Source organism: Orycteropus afer, unplaced genomic scaffold, assembly GCF_000298275.1.
Source record: "Orycteropus afer afer isolate SDZICR_OR568_19922 unplaced genomic scaffold, OryAfe1.0 scaffold00058, whole genome shotgun sequence".
Classification (NCBI taxonomy): domain Eukaryota; kingdom Metazoa; phylum Chordata; class Mammalia; order Tubulidentata; family Orycteropodidae; genus Orycteropus; species Orycteropus afer.
Genome location: NW_006921645.1, coordinates 2383880 through 2408373, shown reverse-complemented (window position 1 = coordinate 2408373; position 24494 = coordinate 2383880). Strand labels below are relative to the sequence as shown.

The 24494-nt window shown below is 35.4% G+C and overlaps 1 protein-coding gene across 1 annotated transcript in view; it reads left to right on the top strand.

Annotated features, from left to right (window-relative positions):
- WDR35 (WD repeat domain 35) overlaps positions 1 to 24494 on the top strand; it is a 141970-nt gene that overhangs the window by 9501 nt on the left and 107975 nt on the right. The window contains exons 5-12 of the mRNA XM_007939250.1: positions 961 to 1089; positions 6206 to 6339; positions 7707 to 7872; positions 7996 to 8141; positions 16917 to 17042; positions 18598 to 18783; positions 22990 to 23022; positions 23380 to 23440. Coding sequence (XP_007937441.1) covers positions 961 to 1089; positions 6206 to 6339; positions 7707 to 7872; positions 7996 to 8141; positions 16917 to 17042; positions 18598 to 18783; positions 22990 to 23022; positions 23380 to 23440 — 981 coding nt within the window. The remainder of the gene's footprint in view (positions 1 to 960; positions 1090 to 6205; positions 6340 to 7706; positions 7873 to 7995; positions 8142 to 16916; positions 17043 to 18597; positions 18784 to 22989; positions 23023 to 23379; positions 23441 to 24494) is intronic.

Genomic DNA, 24494 nt, shown 5'->3' with positions numbered 1-24494 from the left:
GGTTGGTGAAAGGGCTGGAGGGAGGCAGCATGTTTGGCCTTGCAGTAATAGGCCTTGGGTTACTGTTGTCTTCCTCTTGTGAGATTAGAGGAGGTCAGAACATGTGGCCTCCTTGCAGTTTTTACACCTGCTATTACTAGTTTTCTCGTTGAGTCTCAAGGATTTTCTATGTATATGATCATATCATCTGCAAATATAGTTTTACTTCATTGCCAATTGGATGCCTTTTATTTCACTTTCTTGCCTTATTGTTCTGGTTAGGACTTCCAATACAATATTGACTAAGAGTGGTAATGAAGGACATCCTTGTCTGGTTCCGGTTCAGAAGGGGAATGTTTTCAGTTTCTCTCTGTGGAGAATAATTTTCCATTGGTTTCGTGTATATTCCTTTAGTTATGTCAAGGAATTTCCCTCCCTTTCTTATTTTGCTGAGTGTTATTATCAAAAATGGGTATTATATATTTTTTTTTCATATATCTTTAGAGCTTTACCTAATATGCTTACATTTAATATGCTTATAATTGAACATTGGAGAGTTTATGCATATAGAGTTTATATATAAAGTTATTGTGGTTATTCTGTCTTTGTTATTTGAAATGTGTTGTTCAAGTGAGGAAAGTTAGGCTTTGTGCAAAATCAGTTGTTTTGGCTCTGTAAAAGTAAATGAAATTTTAAGTTTTAATTGACAGAGAAGAGGAAAGCAAGAGAAAGAAACATGGTAGGCATTTATTGTGTTTTCTGTGACAGTCTTTGAAGCAATCTTTAGTCAAGGTTTAAGTTCATTTTTCAGTTTGTTTGCATTGGAGTTGAGGTTTTATAATATCTCAGGTTGTAGAAAACTTTACAATTATTTGTCCCACAGTGTGTTTTATGGAATGTTCTAAACTCGTATGAACCATTTAATGGATGCAGTGTTAAAGCTTTGACTTGAAACTTTTGTTTGTTTGTTTGTGTAAACAGGCTCTTGGTATGAGGAAATGATCAACAACAGAAATAAATCAGTGGTTCGAAGTATGAGCTGGAATGCTGATGGACAGAAGATCTGCATTGTATATGAAGATGGAGCTGTGATTGTTGGCTCCGTGGATGGTAATGCATTGAATGGACTAATTAAGATCAGGATTTAGCTGATTTTTTTTATTTTTAGAGATTTAAATTAATTATCATATGGTAGTATTCTGATAAAAATACATTAAAAAAATTGATCTCTAATTTGATGACATTCAAGAGCCACCTTTTGTTTCTAAAATGTTCAAGTATATTTTTTTAAAAGTCTTCTATTTTTATTTCCTATGTGATACTTTAAAAAGTGAATTAATTTTTCAGGATTATTTTAAATATGTCTGCCTAATTATATAACTTATCTTTACAATTGTTAGACTGTACAAAAATGTAGACATTGGATGGTGCTATCTTTCACTGAAATTGAGGGTATGAAAGAAATACTAGTTTTGAGGAAAATTGCAGTTTTGAATAAGTTGATTTTGTCATGCCATCAGACACCCAAGTAAATACTCCCTGTCTATAGTTAATATATATAATTCCTTAGCTCAAAAATGTCTGGGCTGAAGGCATAATTTTTAGAATCACCAGCATACATATGTTAATTGGAACCATTGGAATAGGTGAAAAAACCAAAGGACCATTTGCAATTTAAGAACCAGGAACCTTTAAGGGATGGGCCAAACACCACCCACTGCCATTGAGTTGATTCTGACTCACAGAGACCCCCATGAGTTTCCAAGGCAGTAAATCTTCATGAAAGTATATTGCCTCATTTTCCTCTTTCAGAGCAGCTGGTGGGTTTGAACCACCAACCTTCCAGTTAACATCCAAATGCCTTACCCACAGCACCACCAGAGCTCCTTAAGGGCTGGGAATAAGAAAAAAATTCCATAAAGGATACTAAAAAATAGCAGTGGTGAAGATAAGGGGGTACATGGACTCATGGAAGACAAGAGTATCAAGAAAGAAGGAGTGGAAAAGAAAAACAGAGAAGCGTTCATTGGATTTAACAATAGGCCTTTAATAATCTATATGTAAGATGTATTAGTAGAATTACACGCCCGAAGCAGGATTGGGATGGGTTGAAGATTGAGTAGGAGGTAAGGTAACTGTGACTGCAGGTGCAAGAAGTTTGCTTGGAAAAGGAATGGTAGAGATGAGTGGTAGCTAGCTGGAGAACTTAGGGTTGTGGAAAGTGTTTTTTTTTTTTAATGCATTTTATTGAGATATAATTTATGTACAGTGAAATACACAAAACTAAAGTGACATGGGTCAATGTATTTTTTTTGTTTGTTTGTTTTGCAGTGTTCCCTTCCCTCCTCTCCCACCCCTGGCAACCAACAAAGAAAGCTTCCCTCCATATATAAACCTTTCCTTGACCTTCTACAACAATGAACTAATACTATATTTGTCCTTCTGTGATTGACTTATGTCACTCAGCATAATGTCCTCCAAGTTCACCCATTTTATGTGGTGTTTTGCAGACTCTTCATTATTCTTTAGTGCTACATAGCATTCTGTTATGTGTATGTACCATAGTTTGGTCATCCACTCTTCTGGTATAAATTTTAGAGATAAGTCTCTTGCCAGATAAGTAATTATTGGCAAATATGAACTTGTTGCTGTCATTTTTGTTATGTGCTTTTTCATGTTGTAGATTTCTCTGTTCCATATAATATTCTATGCTGAGCTCGTTTTGTTTATGAATTGTATTATCACTTCCTTCATTGCTATTGTTTTAGTATTTGCTGAATATTTATGCTGGTCCTCATTTTTGATGTGAAGGTTTATCATTTTTCTTTGAGGTTACCCTGCAATTTATAGTTTTCTTCCCAAGTTTAGAACAGTCTGTTCTGTCTTGTAGTTGTCTTGACTTCCCTACCATCTAGAAGTTCTGTAATGACACAGTTTCTTCCCTCTGTTTGGTTTGTAGTTGTCCTCGTTTGTCAGTTGATGTCTCTGGTTCCCGGTTTATAATCTTGTAGGCTTCTTTACTTTGGATACTTCCATAGCTGGGTTGGTTTCTGGGTTATATAATGTATGTTAATGGTCAGTTGTTGTTGGCTGTTGTTGCTTTTCTGTCCTAAGGGCTCCCTTTAGTATCTCTTGTAAGGTTGGTCTGGTTTTAACAAATTCCCTTAATTTCTGCTTATCTGGAAATGTCCTAATTTCACCATCATATTTGAGGGACAGTTTTGCTGGGTATACATAATTCTTGGTTGGAAATTTTTCTCTTTCAGAGTTTTATATATATCATCCCATTGTCTTCTCGCCTGCATGGTTTCTGTCGAGAAATCCTAGCTTAGTCTTAACTGGTTGCCCTTTTTAGGTAACTTTTTGTTTTTCCCATGCTGTTCTCATGATTCTTTCTTTGTCTTTGGTTTTGGTAAGTTTGATGATGATATAGCTGGGTGATTTTCTTTTGGGGCCTATCCTGTTTGGGGTTTGTTGGACTTCCTGAATGAATATAGTATCATCTTTCATCATACCAGGAATATTCTCTTCCAACAAATCTTCGACAATTTTCTCTGTGGTTTTGTCTCTTCCTGTTTTAGAATTCCGATTACATGTAGGTTATTCCTTTTGGTGGTATCCCACATGAACCTTAGGCTTTCTTCGTTTTGTTTTGATCTTTTTTCTGATTTATCCTTTTCCAAAGAAGTGTTTAGGTATTTGCCTTCAGTCTTCCTAATTTGGTCTTCCATTGATTCAATTCTTTTCCTTTGCCCATTCAATGTCTTATCTATTTCTGAAAATTTAGTATTAATCTCCTGGATTTCTGTGTGTACATTTTGTATCATTTCTCATTTTTCATTTATTTTGTTATTTTGTTCTTGTATTTTCTTTCGAAATTGTTCTAGGGTTTTCTCTGTGTTTTCTTTGATCTATCTCTCAATTTGTTGAAGGTACCTAAATATTATTCTTTTGAATTCCTTATTAGGGAGTTCTAATGCTGCGTCTTCTTCAGGGATGTGTTTTGGGTCTGTAACCTGGTCCCTTGTTTCTCCTGCTTTATCTTGCTTCTTTGTGTGGACTGTGATGCTCTGTTGTCTCCGAGGCATTGTGACATTTTTGTTTATATTTAATTGATGATTGTGTGTTGGAGTGACTTGCCCACAATTTTTGTTTTCTTTGTATGTTATCTATGCAAGCAGGGTACTGTGATCCTCTATTTGCTATTTGACAGCACTTACACATTCACCACCTGTCTCCTTTTCTGTTGTTAGCCTCTCGTATGTTCCTGCTAACCTTGGCAAACAGAGCCTATTCTTAAGTCTCTGAAATGCAAATGAGAATGCTATCACATTAAAATCCAAAATGGTTGCCACTTGTAAAATTTCAAAATGGCTGCACCCTCGGTCACTTTAAATATCCAAAATGGTCACCGCTTGTAGAGATTCAAAATGGCTGCACCTTCAGGCACTTTAAATATCCAGAATGGCTACTGCTTGCAAACATTCAAAATGCTGTGCCCTTGGTCACTTTAAATATCCAAAATGGCTGCGCCCTCTGGACAGCGGAAAGTCAACAGCTCAGGTTGTCTCCCTCCTTGCTATTTCCCTTCCTAGTCATAGGCCTCCAGTGCAGTCGTCCCTACAGCCCTTGGTGACCAGGGCTGATCTTTAGCTCAATTCTCAGGTCCTAACACCACTTGAAAATATTCAGGCTGTTGGTCCCGTCAGGGTAGCTGACCGTCCGCAGCTCCGACCGTCTCTGTACTCAGTGTTTTTGTTCAGGTTTTTCCACTAGTTGGTGCCTAATCCACTTCTGTATAGTTCCTTTCAAAGCTCAGGGCTCCAGAATTATCTTCTGTATCTCTGTCAATTAGTTTTTCTTTTCTTTGTTGGAGAGGGTCTGTGTTGCTTGTCTGCCTATTCCTCCATCTTACCAGAAGTCCTGGGAAGTGTTTTATGTTTTATTTTTTAGCTGAGGTAGTAGTTTTTAAGAGAAATACAACTGAGTGTGTTTAAATGCTGATAAGAGGGTCAGGAGAGAAAAGTTTAAAGCAAAAAAGAGAAGGAGAATAATCAATAGAGGGAGATATTTGCAAAGCTAGGAAGGGGTCAGATCAGAGTATTTATTGTTGTTGTTGTTGTTATGTGCTGTCGAGTTGGACTCGACTCATAGAGACCCCTCCTTGGGTTTCTGAGGCAGTATCACTACGGAAGTAGATTGCCCCATCTTCCGTTTGAGGAGTGGCTGGTGGGTTTGAACTGCCAGCCTTCTGGTTAGCAGTCAAGTGCCTTAGGCACTATGCTACCAGAGTATAGGTGTAAGAATTAGCCTTAGAGGGGATTCAAGGTAGGGAATAACTCTTCCTTTGTATTAGGAAGAAAGAAGAAAGATTCCGTTATGTTCTGAATTTTTAAAGGTAGAATAACAAGTTTCTTTTTTGATAGCCTTTCTTTTTTTTCAAAAGTAGAAAATGGGTTAATTTATTGATTGAGAGTGATGTTTTGAGGTCAGAATTTTGAAGAGGGGGAAATATTTGAAGTAGTTGCTATTTGGGATAGTTAGAGCTATATGTCAACTTGGCTGGACCACAATTCTGTGTGCTTTAAGCACTTGTGATGTGGGTTATTCCCATGATGGGATCAGATGTATATGTTTTGAGCAGCCAATCCATTGAAAAGGAGTTTCCCTAGGGGTGTGGCCTGCTTCCTATATTTTTATGGACATCCTGGGAAAAGAGACTCTCTTCTGTGGATCAGGATTCTGTTGTGCTGCCTACAGCTGTCTGTGAGGGAACAATCCACCATTTGGCCTGGAGATCATAGAGTTGTCATTCATTGGAGTCAATAGCCTGTATACTGCTTGCCAACCTTGAGCTGGTCAGCCCCTGCAGCTGTGTGAGTTGGGAAAACCTCCAGCTTGACATTTGATCTAAGAACTTGGGACTTTACAGCTTCTATAAGTGTGTCAGTCATTTTCCTAAGATAAATTTCTCTTTCTCTATATGTATATATAAGCTTTACTGGTTTTGTTTCTCCAGAGAACCCTAACACACTATTTTACATGTCTAGCAGCATATTTGGCACATTCTAGGGGCTTAATAAGTATTGGCTGAATAAACTGAATGAATGCATGAGTGCTGTGCACAATGTAAGAACTGTTTAGGGAGACCACTTTGAAAACAATGTTGTTGAAGGATCAAAACCTTGAAATTTTGATGAAATAATTATGTTTTGTTTTGCTTTAGGAAATCGTATTTGGGGCAAAGATCTGAAGGGTATACAGCTATGTCATGTAGCATGGTCTGCAGATAGTAAAATCTTACTGTTTGGGATGGCAAATGGGGAAATACACATTTATGATAATCAAGGGAATTTTATAGTAAGTATGTATACACATTTATTCATTTGTTTTATTTATATAATTTTATAACATGATTTTGCATATTATATATACACAATTATTTATTATCATGGTTTATATAGTTAAGAAAGTCTTTTATTCAGTATTATTTTTTCCCAATGGTCTAAAAATTTTTTTTAGTGAAAAAAACTTCTTGGTTTTTCAATGTGAATTAATGCAACATGTTAGAGGATAGCATTTAGTTCAGATTTTCTGGAGTTGTGAAGGACATGGTTTCAGTGTATTGAAGCAGAAGGTTAATGAGTAGGATAATGTGAAGTTTCATTTTTTAAAGGATTTTCTCCTACCTGCAGGTAAAATTTACATGCAGATGCTAAAGATATATTTTGTATCAAGAATGTGAAAAGAATGGGAGTTTTTTTTTTTTTTTTTTATTGTGATTTGGGTGAAGGTTTACAGAGCAAATTTACTTTCCATACAACGGTTCACATATACTTTGTTTCATGACATTGATCACAGTTTACCACAATGCAACAGCTCCCCTCCCACTTCCTCCTCATAGTTACCTCTTCCTTGTGTCCATACCTCCATGCAATCCTGCCCCCTGAGCTGTCTCCCTGCGCATAAGCAGCCCTTCTTTCTCCCATGATTGTTCTCTCCAAGGAGTGTATCTACTTGAGGTAAATGTTTAACTCATATGCCTGTCTTTTGTTTGGCTGGAAACCACAGGTGTGGGTTCAATTCCAGATCTGAAGGGCAGCTAGGGGCCATAGTCTCAGTGGTTCCATCAGGCTCTATTGTACCAGCAAACCTGGTCCCCCCCCTCCCTTTTTTTTTTTTCTCCAAATAATTTTGAGTTTTGTTCCACTTTGTTCTCCCTCTCTATCAAGGATCTCCTACGTAGATCCAAGAATGGGAGATTTTGAAAGTAAAGGAGAAAAATTAAGACCTGGAAATAAGGCAAAATAGTATAAGCTCCAGTAGCATAATCTCCAGAAAAATTCTGGCTATGCAAAATTTAACTGTGATAATTTAACTCTGATCTTTATGATGGACAGTTTTGTTTTTAGTGAGGGTTAGGACATTACATAAATTTCTCATTAGTGAGAGTAGTAATAGCTAACCTACATAATACTTGGCTTTCAAACACCTCATCTCATTTGAAACTTATAAAATTCTATCAGTTTTTCTTTAATCTTTATTTTACAAATGGAGAAAACTGAGACTCAGGTGAAGTCATTAGTGAAGGTCAGGTAGACCAGTAGTGGTGGAGCTTGCATTTGAAACCAGATTGAAAATTCTGTTTTCAGTGGTCTTTCTACAACACTCTATTCATAGTGACCTGTTTCAAAATTATTTATATTAACCTACGTGATTTTATTTAGGTGAAAATGAAGCTGAATTGTTTGGTGAATGTCACTGGAGCAATCAGTATTGCTGGAATACACTGGTACCATGGCACAGAAGGCTACGTGGAGCCAGATTGCCCTTGCCTTGCTATTTGTTTTGATAATGGGAGATGCCAAATAATGAGACATGAGAATGACCAAAGTAAGTAATATATATGTATTTTTAGTGTGGAGAATTAAGAGTAAGTATAAGAATTGTTTTTAAGGTTATAACATTCTATAAACTAAGTATTTTACCAGCAATTACCTTTTTCTTTTTGACTAGATCCTGTTTTAATTGATACTGGCATGTATGTAGTGAGCATCCAGTGGAACCACATTGGCAGTGTATTAGCAGTGGCAGGATCTCAGAAGGCAGTCACTCAGGATAAAGATGTAAACACTGTGCAATTTTACACTCCATTTGGTGAGGTAAACGTTTTAAAGATTTAGCTTCTTTTTTTCTCTTTAAATGTTTGGTGAATGTGGTAGGGGAAAAAAGAGTGGAAGAAAACAAATACTTGTCACATGTTTCTTTTAGAGATATTATGAGTACAAATGATGAGCTTAATGATTATCATTAGATATATGTCTTTGATTAATGTCTTCATATTACAGGTCTTCCCATTATATTTTTTCACAGAATTTATTTTATAATCTGTCCACTTCTAAAACCAGATCTTTGGCGTAAGAAATCACTATGGAGTAGTTATTTAGACTCTTTTCTCTCTGAATATATGTCTCTTCACAGACTGCTTTTGTGTATTTTTTTAGTGTAGTTTAATTTTTCAGGTTAATTCTTCTGATTTTAAATGTGATATTTTAAATGTACTTATATATTAAACATACGTATCTGTCTGTCTCTCACTCCACTTCTAATAGCTTTAATTTGTTGTGGAATAATCGATTATTTTATTTAAGAACAACTGTCTTAATAATTAATAATTAATCTTAAGTTATATTGCATTAAAGTATATGCAGTTCCATAAATGCATATATTATCCTTCTCAATTCACCACTTGTCTGTCCAGTTTGTCGTACTGTGGTGGCTTGCATGTTGTTGTGAGGCTAAAAGCTATGCCATCAGTATTTCAGATACTAGCATGGTCACCCATAGTGGACAGGTTTCAGCAGAGCTTCCAAACTGAGATAGACTGGGAAGAAGGACGGGGCCATCCACTTTTGAAAAATTGGTCACTGAAACTTTATGAGTAAGAGTGAAACATCAGCTGATACTTTACTGGAAAACTTTATGAATAGTGGTGAAACATTGCCTGATAGAGTGCCAGAAGATGAGCCCCTCAGGTTGGAAGGCACTCAAAATAAAATTGGGGAAGACCTACCTCCTCAAAGGAGAGTCAACCTTATGACTTGGATGGAGTAAAGCTTCACTTGCTGATAGGGCATGACTCAAAACAGGAAGAACAGTTGCAAATATTCATTAATAATCAGAATATGCAATGTATGAAGTATGAATCTAAGAAAACTGGAAGTTGTCTAAAATGAGATGGAACTCATAAAGATTGATGTCCTGGGGATCACTGAGCAGAAATGGACTGGTATTAGCCATTTCGAATCAGACAGTCATATGGTTTACTGTGCTGGCAATGACAGATTGAAGAACAGGGATCTCACATTCATCACCAAAAGAATGTTTCAAGATCAATCCTGAAATACAATGCTGTTGGTGATAGGATAATATCCATATGCTTACAAGGAAGACCAATTAATGTAACTATTATTCAAATTTACATGCCAACCACTAAGGCCAAAGATGAAGAAATTGAAGACTTTTACCAACTTCTGCAGTCTGAAATTGGCCAAACAAGCAATTAAGATGTATTGATAACTGTGATTGGAATGTGAAAGTTATAAATGAAGGGTCATTGGTAGTTGGAAAATACTGCCTTGGTGGTGATAAAAATGATGCTGAAGACTGCATGATAAAATTGTGCAAGACCAATGACTTACTCATTGCAAATACCTTTTTTCCATAACATCAATGGTGATTATACATCTGGACCTCACCAAATAGAATATACAGGAGCCAAATCGACTACATCTGTGGAAAGAGGCAATGGAGAAACTCAAAACAAAGCCAAGAGCTGACTGTGGAATAGACCATTAATTGCTCATATACAAGTTCAAGGTGAAGCTGAAGAAAATTAAATCCACGAGGGCCAAAATGCAACCTTGATTATATCCCACCTGAATTTAGTAACCGTCTGAGGAATAGATTTGATGCACTGGACACCGGTGACCTAAGACCAGATGAGTGTGGGTTGGCATCAAGAGTGTGGTATAGTAAATTACTTTGTGTGGCTTTTCTACCCATAAGTCTTTGTAAACTCCAAGGTGGGATTTGCTGTGAGCAACTGAGGAGCTCCTGATTGCTGAAGGTGTCCACCTGGAGTATTTCTGTTGGGAGTGGCACAAAACAATGTTCTGGGAGGTAATAGGCCTTGGGTTACTGCTGGTAATCCTGCCTTCCTCTTGTGGGATTAGAGGAGGTCAGAACATGTGGCCTCCTTGCCGTTTTTGTAAAGAGTATACATGAAGGAAGCAAAAGGTTATTAAAAAGACAGGAAAAAAAAAAAAAGAAGCCCAAAATGGATGTTAGAAGAGACTCTGAAACTTGCTCTTGAATGGAGAGTAGCTACTGTGAATAGAAGGAATGATGAAATAAAAGAGCTTAACAGAAGATTTCAAAAAGCAGCTCAAGAAAACAGAGTAAAGTATTGTAATAATGAAATGTGCAAAGACCAGGAATTAGAAAACCAAAAGGGAAGAACAGGCTCAGCATTGCTGTGTAGCTTAAAGAAAAGAAAAATCCAAGCCCCAAATTCCAATATTGAAGAACTCTATTGGCAAAATACTGAACAATGCAGGAAACGTCAAAAGAAGATGGAAAGAATACATAGAGGTCATTTTACCAAAAAGAATTGGTCGATGTTCAGTCATTTCAGGAGGTAGCATATCAAGAACCACTGGTATGAAGGAAGAAGTCCAAGATGCACTGAAGGAACTGGTGAAAATCATGGCACCAGGAATTGATAGAATACCCATTGAGATATTTTGACAAATGGTTGCAGTGCTGCAGGCACTTACTTGTTTATGCCAAGAAATTTGGAAGATAGCTACCTGGCTAACTTACTGGAAAAAATCCGTATTTGTGCCCATGGTAAAAAAGGTGATTCAACAGAATGTGGAAATCATTGAATAATATCATTTATATCACACACAAGTAAAATCTTGCTGACGATAATTCAAGAACAGTTGCAGCAGTGTATTGACAAGGGACTACCAGAAATTCAAGCTGAATTCAGAAGGGGATGTGGAAAGAAGGATATAATTTCTCATGTCAGGTGTATCTTGCCTGAAAGGAAAGATACCAGAAATATGTTTACCTGTGTTTTATTGACTATACAAAGGCATTCAACTGTGTGGATCATAACAAATTATGGATAATATTGCTGACAATGGAATTCCAGTACACTTAATTGTGCTCATGAGGAACTTGTACATAGACCAAGAGGCTGGCATTTGAACAGAACAAGGGGATGCTACTGCATGGTTTAAAATCAGGAAAAGTGTGGGTCAGGGTCCTTTCACCACGTTTCTTCAATCTGTATGCTTAGCACATAACCTAAGAAGTTAGACTATATGTAGAAGAATACTGGAAGAGAATTGGGGGAAGATTCACTAAGAACTGTGATATGCAGATAACACAACCTTGCTTGCTGAAAGTGAAGATGACATGACACACTTAATGGTGAAGATCAAAGACTACAGTCTGCAGTATGGATTATACATCAACATAAAGAATACTAAAATCCTTGCTACTGGACCATTAAGTAACATCATGATAATTGGAGAAAAAATTGTAGTTGTCAAAGATTTCATTTTACTTGGGTCTACAGTCAGTACCCACGGAAGTAGCAGTCAAGAAGTGAATTGTCATATTTTACTCAGAAAATCTACAAAAGACATTTTTAAAGTGTTAAAGAGTAAAGATGTCACTTTGAAGACTAAAGTGCACCTAACACAAGCCATGGTATTTTCATTTGCCTCATATGCATATGAAAGCTGGATAGTAAAGAAGGAAGACTGAAGAAGAATTGATGCCTTTGAATTGTGGTGTTGGTGAAGAATATTGAAAATACCTTGAACTGCCAGAAGAATGAACAAATCTGCTGTGGAAGAAGTGCAGCCAGAATTCTCCCTGGAAGGGAGAAGGGCCAGACTTTGTCTCACCTACTTTGGTCATTTTGTCAGAAGGAACCATTCCCTGGAGAAGGATATCATGTTTGGTAAAGTGAAGGGTCAGCGAAAAAGGGGAAGACCCTCAATGAGATGGATCAACACAGTAGTTGGATTGGTGGCTGAAGCATAGCAAGTATTGTGAGGATGTTTCGTTCTGTTATACATAGGGTCACTATGAGTTGGAGCTAAGTCATTAGTGCCTAACAACAACCACCTTCTTAATGGTATTACTCATAAATTTAATTTTTAAAGAAAATTTCTTTGAAATAACATTGGAAAATACCAAGTAAGAGAACTAATAGATGGTGAATTTTTAAAGATGTAGAAAATTAGAACATACTAATAACTAGCCTAATTTATTTTTACCTATTTTATTTTCTAGCTCTAGACATGATCAGTCCCTTTTGGATATCTGTTAGTTTTTTATACATTCACCATAGACTGTAATAATGTGTATTTTTAGCTGTAAAGAAGCTTTTACCAGTTGTTTTTTGCTCTATTCAGTATTTTCTTCCCCACATGGAACACACTATTTGTAAGGGTAAGAAATGGTATTATACAATACTTTTTAATCATTATCTTGATACCCAATAAAATGCACTATAAAGAGTAGAGGCTTTGTGTATGTTGTCAACTAACAGTATTCAAAAGGCATTCAATTGTGTGGCTAATAACAAATCGTAGGTAACATTGAGAAGAATGGGAATTCCAGAACACTTAATTGTACTCATGAGGAAGCTATACATAGACCAGGAAGCTGTCATTCAAATAGAACAAGGGGATTGTGTAGATTAGAATCAGGAAGGGAGTGTGTCAGCATTGTGTTCTTTCATCATACTTATTCAATCTGTATGCTGAGCAAATAATCTGAGAAGCTAGACTATATGAAGAAGAACGTGGGATCAGGATTGGAGGAAGGCTCATTAACAACCTGTGATATGCAGACAACACAACTTAGCTTGCTGAAAGTGAGGATGACTTGGAGCACTTTACAGTCTGCAGTATGGATTACACCTCAATATAAAGAAAACAAAAGTCCTCACAACTGGACCAATAAGCAGCATCATGATAGATGGAGAAAAGATTGAAGTTGTTAAAGATTTCATATTACTTGGTTCTACAATCAGTGCCAATGGAAGCAACAGTCAAGACATCAAAAGACATACTGCATTGGGTAAATCTGTTGCAAAAGATCTCTTTCATGTGCTGAAGAACAAAGATATCTCCTTGAAGACTAAGACGTGCCTAACCCAAGTCATGGTATTTTTCAATCCCTTCATATGCATGTGAGAACTGGACAGTGAATAAGGAAGACTGAAGGGTTGATGCTTTTGAGTTGTGGTGTTGGTGAAGAATGCTGAAAAGTACCGTGGACTGCTAAAAGAACTAAAACATCTGTCCTGTGCAGCTAGAATGCTCCTTGGAAGTGAGAAAGGCCAGACGTTGCCTCACCTACTTTGGTCATGTTATCAGAAGGGACCCTTCTCTGGAGAAGGATGTCATGCTTGGTAAAGTGGAGGGTCAACAAAAGAGGGGAGAGCCCTCAACAAAATGGATTGACACAGTGGCTGCAGTGATGGGCTAAGGTATAGTAGAGATCGTGAGGCTGACACAAGACCAGGATATGTTTCGTTCTGTTGTACATAAGGTAGCTGTGAGTCAGAGATGACTTGACAGCACATAACAACAACAGCAATATTTTTGGCAGATATGAAAGCTAAGGAAAAACAAGCATGGTTTTTAAGGTTCCTAAATAACTGAAAATTTGAAGTATTTATGTACTTACATCCTCATTAATGCAAATTAATATTGGTTATTTTTGCTATTTACCACTGGCTTATTATCATTATATTGTTTTATCTATTTTATTTGTTCAGCCTTGTCTAAGTAGAAAACATGAGTCCTAAGACCTACTTGCTTTATATTGAAAAATGATGTGTTATTCATTAAGTTGAAAACTAAGTGATTTTTGGTACAACTGCAATTGAAAATACCTAACATAGTTTCTCAGGGCATTATAGTTACTTTTTTTTTGAATGAATGAATAAATGGAGGTTTTATTTTTAAATTTATGTTATTGTTAAGATAGAGAAGATAGATAAAGAAGATGGCTTAGAAGAAATTTATCTGAAGATTTAAACTTAAGGAAAATTTCAAGGAAGAATTTGGTGTGTAGTGTGAAGATTAGGGTCTTTGGATTTTTGCACTGTGGTCTCAGCCATGGTATGGGATAATAGACAGGCTGGGGTCTGTAGTCAGAATGATCTGGCTTTTGAATTCCACAGTGTAGTGTGACCTTGTTATTGTTGTTATGTGCCATGGAGTCGGACTCGACTCATAGTGACCCCTCCTTAGGTTTCCGAGGCAGTATCACTGCAGAAGTAGATTGCCCCATCTTCCTTCCGAGGAGTGGCTGGTGGGTTTGAACTGCCAGCCTTCTGGTTCAGTCAAGTGCCTTAGGCACTATGCTACCAGATTTAACCTCCAAGAGTCAGTTTATTCAATTTCCAAAATTAAGCTAATACCTCATGATACTGTTATGAAGATGAAATAACAATGAGAAAATGCCTACCATGGTATTTGGCACTTAGTAAATTCTTATTAAAGAGGCCTGGTTGTACGGTGGTTAAGCACTCAGCTGCTAAACAAAGGAGAGAGACATGACAGTCTCCTTCTGTAGAGATTACAGTGTTATAAACTTATGTAGTAGTTTTACTCTGTCCTGTAGGGTCACTGTGAGTTGGAATCAACTCTCAATGGATTTTTTTTTTTTTTTTTGGTAAATGCTTACTAAAATTCCATTTCCTTTTATTGCTATTGCCACCACCTGGCTATGTCATACAGTTAAAAGATGACCTTAGTCTCCCCTTATTGTGGATGTGTCAACAATAAGAATACTGTCATTAGAGCTTGCTTATTCCCCTTTGGTTCCACATAGGCAGCAAGACAGGTAGATTGGACTGTCCCTTCCTTTTTCCCCCCAGGTTTAACCTTTTTTTTCTTTATTTGTTTTTCTGGCCACATGAATGCAATAAGTTTAATTTGGTTTTAGGAAATACTTAGAGCAAGGAATATCAGTAAAATTAATGAAAATCTTGGGATTATACTATTCTGTGAAATGAGAAGTTAGATTAAAAATGTTTGTCTTTTTATGTCCACAGTAAAAAAAAGTACTTTTTGCATTTATTCATTCATTATTTCAGTAATAAAATACACTGTTAATATATGAAAAAAATTGTTTGAATCCATGATAAATTTATTTATTTAAGAGATATTTATTGAAAACCTGTTTACCGAGTAATCTCTTAAGGGATAGGAACATAAACATGATTATGATAAAGTTACTTCTCTCAAGATGTTCGCTGTCTAAATTCTCTAAGACCTTATAGGGGTGGAAGAAGACAGAACTCATTGAAGGAGGAATATTTGAATTTTATCTTGAAGGATGAATAGGCTACTTCAGGAGGACAAGGAATAGTAAAGATTAGGAAGGTGTAGGGGAAAGGAGAGAAGATTTCAGGCAAAAAGAATATTATATGGGGCCAATAGGATGGAGGCACAGTAGTTACCTATTAGTGAGAACACAGTAATTATGGCTAAATAGTAGGGCAAAGAATGCAGTTAGGACCAAATGGAAAAAGGCTTATATACCATGCTAAAGAATGTGATGTTATAGAGCTATTAAATTTTTTTTTTTGGTTATTGTTAGTGCTGTTGAGTTGGCTCTGACTTGTAGTGACTTTGTGTACAACAGAATGAAACACTGCCTGGTCCTGCACCATCCTCACAGTGCTTGCTATACCTGAGCCCATTGTTGCAGCCACTGTGTCAATCCATCTCTTTGAGGGCTTTCCCTTTTTTGCTGACCCTCCACTTTACCAAGCATGATATCCTTCTGCAGGGAATGGTCCCTTCTAACAATATGACAAGAGTAGGTAAGACAAATTCTGGCCATTCTCACTTCCAAGGAACATTCCTGCTGCATTTCTTCAGGACAGATTTGTTCATTCTTCTGGTAGTCCATGGTACTTTCAGTATTCTTTGCCATCACCATAACTCAAAAGCATCAACTCTTCTTTGGTCTTCCTTATTCATTGTCCAGCTTTCACATGTATATGAGGTGATTGAAAACACTGTAGCTTGGGTTAGGTGCACCTTAGTCTTCAAAGAGACATCTTTGCTCTTCAGTGCCACCAGAGCTCCTTTATTATTATTATTATGCATTTTTATACAGCGGGGTAGGATATAATCAGATTTGTGTTCTAGGAGGATAATTGTGACAAAAGAGTAAAGACTGAATATGAGATTAGAGGGTGAGAATGAGGAAAGAGGTAAAAGGTCAGAATTGCAATTAGGAGGATATTACAATAGTTCAGTCAAGAAATGAGGTTATTGTAGTGGAAGATAGAAAGGAGTAAAAGCAGTAGGACTTGACACGTTGCTTGTTGGGGATGAAAGAGAGAGGCAAGACGCTAGCATTGAGTTTACTACTACACTATTTCATTGATTCTAAGAAGCATAATTTTTTACATTTTTATTACCTCTAAAATTGGAATGTATCTTTTTTTTAAATACATTTCATTGAAATATAATTTATTTACAGTTAAATACACAAAATAAAATTGGGATGTATCTTATAATCACAGATGTCATATTTTAATTAGCAATGTGTTTTTTTTCTCTCCAGTTATTCATAAAAGTAAAGATACAACTTTAAATTCATAGCACCTTAGATTTAATGAAATTTGGTATTCTTTGCATACCAAATTTCTTCTATCATGTGCATGATTTTCATTATAAAGATTAAAGGAAATAATTTTGAAGTCAGCAGTAACCTTTCACAAAGTTCTTTTTATAGCAGTTTTAACTTTTGTGAAGTGATTGGTGGTGACTTGTATTTGAGTTAACTGGGGTATGTTAGCTTAAACGTAATTCTTTTTTCAGCATCTTGGTACTTTGAAAGTTCCTGGAAAGCAGATGTCTGCACTATCTTGGGAAGGAGGTGGACTGAAAATTGCATTAGCTGTTGATGCCTTTATATACTTTGCAAATATCCGACCTGATTATAAGGTGAGTATTAAGAGCCATTTTTTTTTAAAAAAGTATTTTTTATGAAATGGTTTTGTTCTAGCTCAAAATAGTCTGTTTCTAGCATATATTTATAGCTGCTTTTGTTTCAGAAACTAGCAAAAAGGAGGCTTTTCTAGTGTCATGACTATGACATAACGAGAAGAGCACTTCACTTCTGTGATGTTCTTCCTACGAACCCAGTGTAACCATGAAACAAACATGAGACAAACCCAAAATGAGAGACATTCTACAAAATACTTGTGCAGTACCCCTTAATGTCAAGGTCATGAAGAGCAAGGAAAGACTGAGAAACTTTTCTAGCACAGAAGAGCCCAAAGAGACATGATGATTGAATATAATACATCCCAGGTTAGGTTCAGGACTTGAAAACAGAACATTAGGGAAAAGTTAATGAAGTCCAAATAAAGTGTGGTGTTTAATTAATAGTAGTGTATCAATGTTGTTAGTTATGACAAATATACCATGGCAATAGAAGATGTTAACATCTTAGGGGATACTCAATGAGGAGTATATGGGAACACTGTAGTTTCTTTGCAACTTGCCTATGAATTATTTAAAACTATTTTTAAAGTAAAAAGTTTATTTTTAGAAATTAATCACAGTTAAAAAAGCTACACATGGCTTAACTTTTAATAATATACGGAGTCATAATGTTAACATTGAATATTGATTTATTAAAAATTACAATATAAATATATTGTCAAAATTAGATGGAAGAGAAAACATTAAGTATACGATAGGGAAAGGGTGGTACATGAGAGCTAAATTCTCATTTTGTGTAACCAGAGCCGTAATCAATAGATTAATACCAAATACAGACATGGAGATATACCAAAACAATTTCACTTAAATGTATGTTTACCCTGGAGGTGAAATTGAAATGGAGATGCTTGCATATTATGGTTGGTTGGTTGGTTGTTTTAAATAAGCCATGTCTAAATACTTCACAGAAACTATGTACATATGTTATTCTGTTGGAAACCAATATAAAAAATACGGATAAGATAAAAAGGTAAAACTATTTTTGAATTTTGTCTTGGTAACCTAGACTTGAAACTTTTGGCAGCGATCACTCATTCTCCTCCAGCCATTACTGACTGTTGAAAAATCTGACATTTTCCCCACTGATGCTTAAATGTTACAAATTAGAATAAGAAAAACCAAACTCATGCCATCCAGTAGATTGCAACACATAGTGACCCCTCCTTGAGTTTCCAAGGCGGTATCTTTAGGGAAGTAGATTGCCCGATCTTCCTTCTGAAAGAAAAGTTAGACTAATTTTACTTATGTGGCACATTATTTGTCTTATAAATATCTCTATTACTTTCAAATTTTTAAAATAACCTTAGTCAAGATGTTCAGTCCTCAGCCTTCCATTTCTAAAGTGTATAATATGTTTTTCATATGTCATAATACGTATGATTTTTCTCCACAAAACTAAATATCTTTCTCTCTCTCTCTTTATTCCTCACTCCTTCTCTCCCATCTTCTCTTATTTCTCTCCCTTCCCTCCTTTTCCTTCTTTTCTTCCTAGTGGGGCTATTGCTCAAATACTGTGGTTTATGCTTATACCAGACCTGATCGTCCTGAGTACTGTGTTATCTTTTGGGATACAAAAAACAATGAGAAATATGTTAAATATGTGAAGAGTCTCATTTCTATTACTACCTGTGGAGATTTCTGCATTTTAGCTACTAAAGCTGATGAAAATCATCCTCAGGTAGGTGTTCTTTGATATTTTAAAACATAATTGGTTAACTAGGTGGCAGAATTGGGCTGTAATTATCTACTTTCTCTAGCATGATCTCTGTACTAGCAACTACAGCAAAGCATGGGGTCTGTTCACCCTGTCTAGACATTTGTTTTGGGAAACTGTATATTTGGAAAATCTGTGTCCCTTGATTTTTTTCTTCAATCAATGAATCTATGGCAGTTTTTATTAACTAGCTTAATTCTTAAGCTTTTTGTCTCTGAAACATACTTAAAATGCCAAAATCTGATTCCAAGTTAAAATTCCATAAGCAAAAGTGAATAACCAGATGTCTAGTATAAATGTTCAAGAAATTATGTAACAGTAACCATTTCTGACAGTTTCGGTTGCTTTTGACACTGAGGATTGTACTTTGGAGTTACATTGCTTTAAAACTCAGTATTTCATAGCATAAAATAAATAATACAGTCTTTTTTTAAGGCATACTATTGACTTAAATATTTTCAAAAGTCTGTAAATTTTTCACAGAAAGAACTACTCATTTCTTTGGCTGTGTTATAAATTCCTTCCAAGGAGTGGCTGGTGGGTTTGAACCACCAACCTTCTGGTTAGCAGTCAAGTGCCTTAGGCGTAGATTGGACAATCTACTTTTGTAGTGATACTGCCTCAGAAATCCAAAGAGGGGTTGCTGTGAGTTAGAGATGACTCAATGGCACATAACAACAATAACAACATGTTATAAATATGTATTTTATTCTATTAAAAACTTCAGAGATTTTGGTTAAAGGTGACAATATGAACTGCCACATTTGGCTCTTATTCATTCCTGAAACTCACTAAAACAACTGTAATGTTATTTTTTTTCTTTCAAAAAACCCATAAGATTATAGGGACTAGAAAAAGAGAGGAAATGGTAACAAAATTTAGAGGTTCAAGAGTAAATGGGTTAGTGGGAATTACCTTAGTTGACCTAAGAAAGGTGAATCCTTAGGCACTGCTGGAGAAAGCAAAGAAGCAAGCAGTTTACATCACAGAAGGTGATACCTGGTGGGAGAAAAGAGCAAACAAAACAGCAGTTTGGAAGAACCAGAGAGTATACAGGGAAGAGGAAACTAAAAGAAAAAAAAAAAGGCATATAAAGAAACAGATTCTCAGATCCCTTCCCATGTACTGAACCCATGGGCAGCTGTTTTCATACTACCTAGGAAGACTGGCATTTATGCTAGACTGAGGGGCACCAGTCACAGATGAAGGCAGAGGAACTTTGCTTAAAATAGAATAATTGACTTTAAATTTTACTCCTCAGTGCTATTCCCAGCCTTCTTTTCCCCCTGGCATCCAGGCATATAGCTTTCTTATAGGAGTTCGGAAGAGTCTTCCCTGGAGAACCTGACTAGTTCATGAGAAGAGACCTCTAAAGATCCTGATACTGAGAATCCTCAAGGAAACAGCCCTACCTAGTGAAGACCACAGTCAAGGAGGCTTACCTGTAGGCAAATGGCTTCCAAACAGCCTGTTAGGGGCTACTATTAAGTACAAGCAGATAGACAAAGATTATCAGATATTTGAGAAAAGTATCTAATCTAACAGACAGAGCTGAAAATAAATACAAGGAGAAAAGAACTTGGAGGAAGCAGAGACTATTCCTGAAGAAGACTTCAACAGACCATCATTTAAAAAAACTGTCATGATTAGCTTCAGCTTGTTAAGAAGAGATTATATTTATGAAAGAAAAGGATGCTATAAAAAGAAAGTTTTTGGAAGTTACAAATAAGATAATAAAAATGAAAAACTTGGTAGAAACCTTAGAAGATAAATGAAGGAAAGCAATAAACTCTAACAAAAAGACAAGGAAGTAGAAAACAGGAGTGAGAAGATAAAATATTAGAGGACTAGTTCTGGAAGATTGGCATTTGAGTAATAGTTCTAAAAAGAGTGAATGGGGAAAATGGAGTGGAGTAAATCTGAAAAAAAAAAATTCAAGAAAATTTCTCTTGAGCTTCTAGATTGAAAGGGCTCACTGAGTACCTAGCACCAAGGCACATCATTGTGAAATGTCAGAATATGGGAAATAAAAAGAAGATCCTATAAGCTTTCAGAGAGGAAAAACAGGTTTCATAGGACCAGGAATCATAGTGGCATTGGACTTGTCAATGGCAATACTTTGGAGGATTGTCTTCAAAATTCTGAGGGAAAATTATTTTCCATCTAAAGTTCTGTACCTTATTCAGACTATACATTAAGTATGTATATATGAGAGTAGAATAAAAACATTTTTATATGTACCAGGTCATTACTTCCCATGCTTCCTTTTCTTAGGAAGTTATTTTAGGATATGGTCCACCAAAGTGAGGAATAAGTCAATAAAGAAAAAGAAACACAAGACAGAGGAGAAGGGGTGCCAAACAATAATGGAGAAGAGCGATATCAGCTGACAGTTATGTAGCATGCCTATTGAGTCATCAGATGAGAGCAGGTCAGAAGGCTCCAAAAGAAATTTATAGAATATCAAATTAATGGACCATCTAATATGCTTGAACCCATTGAGAGGAGTGATAACTACAGGAAATTTAGGTCTTGCGTTAGTAATAAATATATGAAAAATTAAGCAAAGAGAAAACTACTGGTAAATTTCAACTACAGGGAGAACAAAAGATGCTTGGAAGAAAAGGAAATTGTGATACACTTGATGGCTTCGCTGTGAATAGCATTTATAAAGTCATGGGGCAATCTACTTCCTTAGTGATACTGCCTTGGAAACCCAAGGAGGGATTGCTATGAGTTGGGTCCGATTTGACGGCACATAACAACAACAACAACAACGGAAGCAGTGAAATTTTTTAATTTTCAAAAAACTTTTTATTAATGTATAATGTATATTGGGAGCTCAGGTGGGGTAGTGCCTAAGGCATTTGACTGCTAAGCAGAAGGCTGGTGGTTCAAACCTAGCAGCCACTTCTTGGAAGGAAGGTTTTGGCAATCTACTTCCATAGTGATACCACCTGGAAACCCAAGGAGGGGTTGCTATGAGTTGGATCCGACTTGAGGGCAGTGCGTTGCATTGTTGTTGTTTATAATATATGTTTGAAACTTAAATATTTGTCTAACAAAATTACATTATGAAGGAAAAGATGGAAGAATCGAAGTTTGCTCATGTGTGGTGGGAGCTGGGAAAGAGAGAGTGTAAAATAACTGAATATTTCTCTTTCATAGTGGGCAGTTAATAGATAATGCTGCAACTTAAAAAAATAAAAATAAAAAAAAAACCACCCAGGAAATAGAGATATGCACATGGTACTTATATTTGTGGAGGCTAAAATCAAAAGGATGAGTCAAGTGAGCTGAAAATATTTTTCTCTAGGGAGAAGAAAATACAAGCTTAGTGAGGGGACTACTGTTTTTGTTAAGAAATCTTATGGGAACTCTTTGAGTCATTAAACCATGGATATGCATAACTTTGATAAAGAGGAAAATAATTCATTAAAAAAATAATGTATTTTTAATAATGTTTTATTATTATTTAATAATAATGTTATTGTATTGAAAATTTACACAGCAAATTAGGTTTCCGTTTAACAATTTCTTTGCACATTGTTCAGTGACTGATGACATTTTTTACAATGTGACAACATTCTCAGTGTATCCTTTCTGGTTGCTGTGTTTCTGTTAATCTTGTTTCCCTGTTCCCCATTGCCTTCTCATATTTGCTTCAGAGTAAGTGTTGATGTTTGGTCTCATAAAGATGATTTCTTAAAGGAGCATAGTACTCACAGGTGATACTGTTTATTTTATGAGCCAGTCTGTTATTTAGCTCAAATATGGAAAAGAATTTTTGTAATTTAGTTTACATTTGTGAAATAAATTAAACAAATGTTACTTGAGAGACAAAGTGTGTTTACTTGTAAATACTACATAGAGAATTGGTTTATTTGAAATTGTTATTCCAGTCAGGGAAACATCTACATAAAATAGTATTTTTACTATAAGATAAAGAAAGTAACAATACTAAGAAGGATGAGATTATCACTTTAGAATAATATGATATAAAGTGTGCATTATGCTTCATTATTCTTTCTAATGTTAATTATTGATAGTTATTTGTTGTTAACTAATAGATATTTTAGGTCATTTTTCACTAGGTTGAATTGTGTCTTCTCAATTAATGTATTATTTTTTTTTCTGTATTTCTCATATCATTTATATATTGCTTCAAAGGAGGAGAACGAGATGGAAACATTTGGTGCAATGGTAAAAAATTAAGTTAGCTCTTCCATACCTAATTATGGGATAGAAATGAATTTTGAGTTCTAGCCAATCTGGAATTTCGAAAGTGTAACTGATGAAAAGTAGCAGGGTACTTGAGTTTCTTAAGTGTAGTCTTAGAAAGTACAGTGTTCAGTTATATTAGGGAATCAGAGTTGGTTAAATTTTAATTTATCTTTATTTTTAAAGCTCTAGATTATTTTTGTATCTAACAATTTTCTTAAAATCAATTTCCTGGTCAGTGATACTTAAAAAAGGAGTAAGCATCATGTACGTTAAGCATTATTTCCTTTCTTGCACATGAGTAGGAGTTCTGATAATCTTTGTTTTACTCATTTACAGTTTGTGCTTGTTCTTTGTAATTCAATTGGCACACCTTTGGATCCCAAATACATTGATATCGGTAAGGAAATGTTAATATTTATTCCCTCTCTAATCAAGTTTTATTTGTAATATTAATTAAAAAATCTCACAGTGGTTTTATTAATTAGAACAGTATTCTTTAAAACTAGGATGGACCCTACTTTGCTGTTTGCCATGTCTAGTACAGTTTATGCCTGTTGTCCTAAACGAATTATAATAATGTCCCCTTTCACTATCAAAAGTGCCCTGATTTAGATAATGAATTTTAAAGTCACTCTGTCTGGAATCCACAGTAATTTCATAATTTGCTATACTGACATAATTTTGTTTAATTGGAAAATATAATTGTACAGGAATTGGTATACAATGCAATGATAGTGTGCAGTAAACAGAATTATAGAAAGAATTTTGCCTTTAAGCTACTTTTATTATTAATAAAGTACTTGTAAATACTTCTCATCCATAAAACACTTTAGCTGCTTGTAAAAGTGAGCCTGACCTTTCCAGATTTTCTAATGAAGTCAGTCTGCTAATAAAGACAGCTTTGAAAAATTCCAGACTTTGTATTTTCAGGACACATTTTGTTAGTTTAGAGTTACCATTCCTTCTGACCAGTAGCTATGACAGTAACCATTAAAACAAGTTCCAAATCTTAGTCTAAATATTTGGTAAAAAATCACTAATAAATATTTTGTTGCCATTTCTCTGTAACTTCCAAAAGTAATATTTTTCTCTTAAATCGTATGGTAATTTAATGGATACAGTATTTGAAAAAGTAATAGATTTAAAAAGTTTATTATTAACTTAATTTTTTCTTGAAATCAAGAACCAGTCCTTTTTTTACCCCCCCTCCCCATATTAGTCAAATTTTAGGGTCTGCCTTCTAATTTTGCTAAGTTCTTTGGGAAATACGAGCAAAGAAAGAAATAAGTACTGGACTGTCCTTTTACTCTTATGTCTAAGGTCCTGGTAATGCACTCACTTACATTTAATGAAACTCTTCAACTTCATGCCTTATGTTCATTTATTTTTAATTGATATTATCAAGTTTGTATGCCTCTGTATATATATATATATATATATATATATATATA